A 6,029-nucleotide genomic window follows, 5' to 3' on the forward strand; every position below is an offset into this window, starting at 1 on the left:
CAAACTCACAGAGACCCACCTGCATATTGCCTCCCAAATGCTGGGATTTAAAGGTATGCACCATCACATTCAGCTCCAGCTACATTTTTAAATATATGTTAAAAAAAAAAAAAAAAAAGAGCCACAGGAGTTTTAAGTATTTATCATATGACCCACTGATCTTGGGGTCACATTATTCAAGGCAAAACAGATCAAGACCATGCTTAGAAAGAACATCTAGAGGATCTGGGCCCATAGCAGGAAGCAGGACACCCAGAGAGCATGGTGGGCGTGTGCTGTGGGGTTGGCTGGGTTCTGGGTCCCTGCTGGGGCGCCTATACCCCATTCTTCCCTTCTGCTCTTCTGATCTAGTTCTTGCTTTCCTATGAGGGCTTCTCTCTGCTGCCTGGAAGCCTCTATTACTGGCAGCTGCCCCGAGCCTTCCTAGGGAACAAGGTAACCTGGAAGTGGAAGGGCCATGGGGGTGTCAGGGGGTGCATTTATTAGGCACTTGCTGTGTGCTGTATTGTCAGTACAGATTTAATTACAGGGCTGGCCTCCCAGAATTCTCCCAGTTTTTACCAGTCCTGCATTCTGAATGCCGTTATCTTTCTCACATGCATGCGTGTGGGTGTGTGTGTGTGTGTGTGTATACACTTGCATATACACATGAGCCTCTGGAGGCTAGAGGATAACTTCAGCTGTTATTCCCTGTTTTTTTTGAGACACAGTCTCTCACTGGACTGGAGCTTACCTGGTAGGCTGGTCACCCACGGAGTCCCTGGGGTCACTCTCTTTGTCTCATCAGTGTTAGCATGCCCAGGACTTTTTTGGGGGGGGGTTCTCTGAGAAGCAAACCCAGGTCCCCACGCTTGCACATAAACACTTTACCAACAGAGCCACCGCCACTGTCCTGGGTAGCTGTTACTGTTACCCTGACATTAACATTCAAGTTGGCATGGCTCCCGCCTTGCCTCCTTGTCCCCACATGACAGAGAGAGCCTCTTCAGATTGTGTGTAACTAGGGGTCAGGGCATTGGCTCAGTGGTAGAATGCTTAAGGACTAGGTCTGGTCTCCAGCCGTCAGGGGAGGGAGGCAGGATTTGATTAACACGTGTAAGCCTGCAATCAGAGGCCAGGCCATCCAGAGAAAGTTCAGTAAGAATCTACCAGAATCTGGGTGGGTACCATAAGTAGGGGAGAGCCATTGGCCTTCAAGTATGTTCTCTGCGCTAAGATGAGTGTGTCCCTGTATGCGGCCTGAGCCATGTAATCCTCGAGGTGCCCTTTAAAGTATGTGTTCTCCAATTTGCAGATGAGGGAAGCAGGGCTCAAAGTAAGTAGCGTGTCCACAGTTGTCCAGACAGCAGAGCTGGCATCTGTAGTCCTTGACTAACATCCCTGTGTGGCACACGCCTTCCACTTCCTAGAAAGCTGCTCCCAGATGACACTGTGAACTCACTGGCATCCAAAACAAACAGGAATCCAGCCGTTTCGGTTGTAATCTGGTTGTGCTGAGTCCTTACCACACCCTGGGTTGTCAAGAGAATAGCCCTGGGGCCCTATGTCACCCAGGGCCTGGTGTGGAGCCAACTGGTGTTTGATCAATGTTCACCCACTGAATGAACGCACTTGAACCAGACGGACACCCTGTGCAGGGTAGTTTTAAGCCAGTTGTCTGCCCTGGTGATGGAGGAGAGGGAGGAAAGTCCAATGGGCAGAGCTGGGCCCTCAGCTGCCAGGGTGATAGAGCCCTTTGCAAACCTAAGCCTTCTAGTCATGCCTACAGAGACACAAGTCCAGGTGGTTTGTCCACAATAAAGAACAAACAAATAAGCAATAGAATGGCTCATGAAACCCCAGGGTCCAAGGATGGCAGCTGGATACAGACACTCATTGGGGCTTTTTCTCATTCTATTGCTTCTGGTCCCATGGGAGATGGGAGTTTCCCTGTCCCAAATTAAAGGGGTGTGCCAGGTGCACTGTCCTTTCCCCAGCTGGGGAGAGGGCCACCTTGTGTCTGGTCACTTTGGGACTGACCCCGCCCATCTCCCTTCCTGATCTAGAACCCTGTTAATTGGGCAGGCCTGGCTGGCATGCTTTCCACAGCAGATGGGAGGGACCCGTGCGTACAGGAAGGTTATTCTATAAAGAGAACAAGGAGGGGACTGGAGAGGTGGCTCAGAGGTGAAGAGTATTGGCTGCTCTTTCAGAGGACCCAGGTCCAATTCCCAGCAACCACATGGTGGCTCACAACTGTCTGTGTAACTCCAGTGCCAGGGATCCAAGGCCTCTTTTGACCTCCACAGGCTTCCGTACACTCATGGATTATTGTACTCACATACATACCCTTAGGAATACACATACACAACTAAAATAAAGTAAATACTTAGAGAGAGAGAGAGAGAGAGAGAGAGAGAGAGAGTAAATTCTAGACAGACCCAAAGCCAGTAACCCAGGAGATGAGGCCTCAGAACCCATGCAGACCCAAGCCCTGAGCTACAAGTTCTGATCTTGGCGGCCTCCCTCTGGGAGTCACTGCTATTACTCTTGTCATTTTATGGGAAACGCCTACACATAAAAAGATAGAGAGGGCCTTCTCAGCCTCTCTGTGGTGCGCACGAGCTCTGGCCTTCTGGGGTTAGGGTGTGACACACAGGAGCAAGAGGCTCTGCCCCTTAACCTGTGAGACCTTGTCCCTCCGCAGGTGGCAGCCTATGGCGGGAAGCTGCGGTACACCCTCTCCTACACAGCTGGGCCACAGGGCAGCCCACTCTCGGACCCTGATATCCAGATTACGGTGAGCTCATTAGAATCCACCGTGGGCAGGCAGAAGAGAAAACAGAAGCCACGTTCTCAACACCCAGCTAGCCAATGTGGTCTCCTTGCCACTGCGTGGCTGGCTATTCCCAAGGTCGTAGCCTGGCTGCTGGCCATGGGCGCAGTGGCAGGTCATGAACTTGGAGGTGTGGACAGACGAGAGTCCAAATGGTTGGGAGAGCCTGGGGTTGGTGGATACCCCTGCCTTAAGTAGCCCTTCCTAACCTTGCTGGTGTCTCTGCAGGGCAATAACATCATGTTGGTGGCTTCCCAGCCAGCACTACAGGGCCCAGAGAGGAGGAGCTATGAGATCATCTTCCGAGAGGTGGGTAGCTCTTGCCTTTGACGCCCCAGGCACACAGGTCTATGTGTTCAGGAGGTTTAGCCCAGAGCTTCCTTCGACACTTTCTGTCCCCCTACACAGGAGTTCTGGCGGCGGCCAGATGGACAGCCTGCGACCCGAGAGCATTTGCTCATGGCCCTGGCGGATCTGGATGAACTTCTGGTTCGGGCCACGTTCTCCTCTGTGCCACGGGCAGCCAGTATCAGTGCCGTGAGCCTAGAAGTGGCCCAGCCAGGGCCCTCCAGTGGACCCCGAGCCCTCGAGGTGGAAGAGTGTCGCTGCCCCCCAGGCTATGTTGGCTTGTCCTGCCAGGTGGGTGTGTGGCTGGCTGGCCTAACTGCATCTGCTCCAGTGCCATGGTGTGTGCAAAGTGATTGGTCAGTAACCACTGCTGTAGGCGTGTGTGTGTGTGTGTGTGTGTGTGTGTGTGTGTGTGTGTGTGTGTACACTGTAGCTATCAGATGTACCAGAAGTGGGCATGGGATCCCATTACAGATGATTGTGAACCACCATATAGTTGCTGGGAATTGGAACTCAGGACCTCTGGAAGAGAAGTCAGTGCTCTTAACCTCTGAGCCATCTCTCCGGCCCCAAGCCGTCCCTTTAACTGATAGAAGCAAATTCTCCAAGGAATAGGTGACTTACCCAGGGGCACACAGCCAACATGTGGGGGACTAACTTAAACCTGGATCTGATAGGCTTCAAAGTCTGTTTGTCCTAACCACCAGCCAGTACTGCCTAAAGAATAGCCTACTTTCAGATGGGGAGACACTCTCAAGCACATAAGACTCTCAGAGCTGAGCAAGGACATGCCTCAGGCGCACAGCATGGAGTGATGTCACTCTAGGCTTGAGGAGAAGCACATGGAGAGCCGGTCTGCAGCCTGGTCACTATGAACAGGGTCCTGAGGTGGGGCAGTCACACTGCAATAGGCATTCCATGATCGGAGCCACACAGGGACAATGTGTCCGTTGGATGTGGATCAAGGCATGGTGTACTGTGTAGCGAGGATCAGTGAAGTGGGACAGAGGTCTGTCACTTTGAAGCTCCTGGGACTCTGCCAGATGTGGCCCAAGCTCTCAGCTCCAGGTGGACAGGAGTTTACCCTACACGTGGCATTGACCCTCTCAACATTAGATGAGGTGTCAGAACCCTTTCCATGAGGGGGTGGCAGGGAGGCCAGGAGTGGGTATAGCTGTAGCAAGCCCATGTCTCTACACTTTAATGTCCCTGTGCTTTATCTGGAGCCACAGACCTTCTAAATCCCAGTGTGGAAATTCATGCTCCTCAGAGATACCAAGTTTGCCTCATTTGAAGGAAGAGCTATTGGGAAGCGTCTCTGTGCCCTATGCCTATTGCAGCTCAGTCCAAGACATCCGCCAACTGCCCATATATTGTGGAGAGGAGGCCTCTGACAGAAGGGGCAGGGTAGAGAGAGAACCGCCTGCTCTCCAGATCTGCGATCCCTCATCTCCAACATCTGCCGTGCTGTGTGCTTTCCCTATCAGTGTGCCTGTTTGGCTTGGGTTTTGGTTTTGGTTTGGTTTGAATTTTCAAGGCAGGGTCTTATGTAAGGTCAGGCTAGCTTTTGAGCTCGATATAGAGCAGGGGCTAGCCTTGAACGTCCCAGTCTTCCTGTCACCATCCCCAACATGCTGGGATTCCAGCTGCGTGTCACCAGGCCTAGCATGGTTACTAACTAATGCATGCAAAGCCAGTTTTAAAGATTGGCACGGTGGCTTTGGTGACAAAAGCACTTGCCACAATGCCCAGACCTCAGCTCACCTCCCAGGACCCACATTGTTGAAGGAGAGACGACCTGACTCCCACAAGTTGTCCTCTGACCTCCATATACCCACTGTGACTCGTATACACTCACACAAATACATAAATACACGTAAAAAATGTCTACCAGGGCCCTCTATCCCAAGTGATCTTCCCAGCTGACTTCCCCACTTAGCTGTGAAGTGTTTCTAGAAAGACCGTTCTCACCAGAATTTTCAGGAACCAAGGTCTTGGAGTAAGGCAGGTTCCCCATTAAGGATCTACTACATCTCTCCCAGCTAACACTGCCTGGGCACACCAACCCTGTCTCCTGGATCCCATGAGAGATGAGAGCCAGGCCAAGGCCTCTTGAGAGGGCTTGTGGATGGACACAGGCCTGGGATGCTCTTTTTCTAGAGCCAGTGGGGATTCGATACTGGACAGGATGGACAGAAGGCTAGATCTGCTTGGCTCTGGGTGGAACCCCGTGGCCAATGGAGACCAACTCTCTTCTGTTCACTAGGACTGTGCCCCAGGCTACACTCGCACTGGGAGCGGACTGTACCTTGGTCAGTGCGAGTTGTGTGAATGCAACGGCCACTCCGACTTGTGTCACCCGGAGACTGGAGCCTGCTCGGTGAGCTGCAAGCAGGGCTAGGCTGGAGGTGGGCATTGGGATGGGGGGTGGTCTTGGTAAGGTGTGCCTGCTTCCAGGACAGCAAGTTCACGGAAGAGCCCCTGGGTGGATAGGTGAATATGGTAGGAAGCCACAACTGTGGCACGCCATTCTTCTTTGTAACGGAAGCTATGGTTCCTCGTTGCCTACACCCAGTTGGCTAATGCTATAGCAAAGGAGACAGATGACAGAGGCTTGGGGGTTTTGGTGGTGGTGGTGGTGGTGGGAGGGATCAAACCTTGGTAATTATATCTTTTCATGCAGTTTTTGGAGTGGTCTGTGTATGGCCCCACAGGTACATGGCCAGGGCACAGTTGACCGAGTCCCAAACTCAGTATGAAGCAAGGAACACACTATGTTAACATCCACATGAGGCTGTCTTTACATAAGATTGTATATGCTCCTAATTGGTTTTTTTTTTTTTTTTTTTTTTTTTTTTTTTTTTTT

At 51.9% G+C, this 6,029-nt stretch overlaps 1 protein-coding gene across 2 annotated transcripts in view; it reads left to right on the forward strand.

The window, feature by feature from the left end:
- Hspg2 (heparan sulfate proteoglycan 2) overlaps nt 1-6,029 on the forward strand; it is a 99,411-nt gene that overhangs the window by 55,750 nt on the left and 37,632 nt on the right. For both annotated transcript variants that reach the window (XM_029540296.1, XM_029540295.1), the window contains exons 34-37: nt 2,687-2,779; nt 3,044-3,124; nt 3,224-3,454; nt 5,430-5,543. In XM_029540296.1, coding sequence (XP_029396156.1) covers nt 2,687-2,779; nt 3,044-3,124; nt 3,224-3,454; nt 5,430-5,543 — 519 coding nt within the window. The remainder of the gene's footprint in view (nt 1-2,686; nt 2,780-3,043; nt 3,125-3,223; nt 3,455-5,429; nt 5,544-6,029) is intronic.

The sequence above is a fragment of the Mus pahari genome, chromosome 6 (assembly GCF_900095145.1).
Source record: "Mus pahari chromosome 6, PAHARI_EIJ_v1.1, whole genome shotgun sequence".
In the NCBI taxonomy this organism is placed as follows: Eukaryota; Metazoa; Chordata; class Mammalia; order Rodentia; family Muridae; genus Mus; species Mus pahari.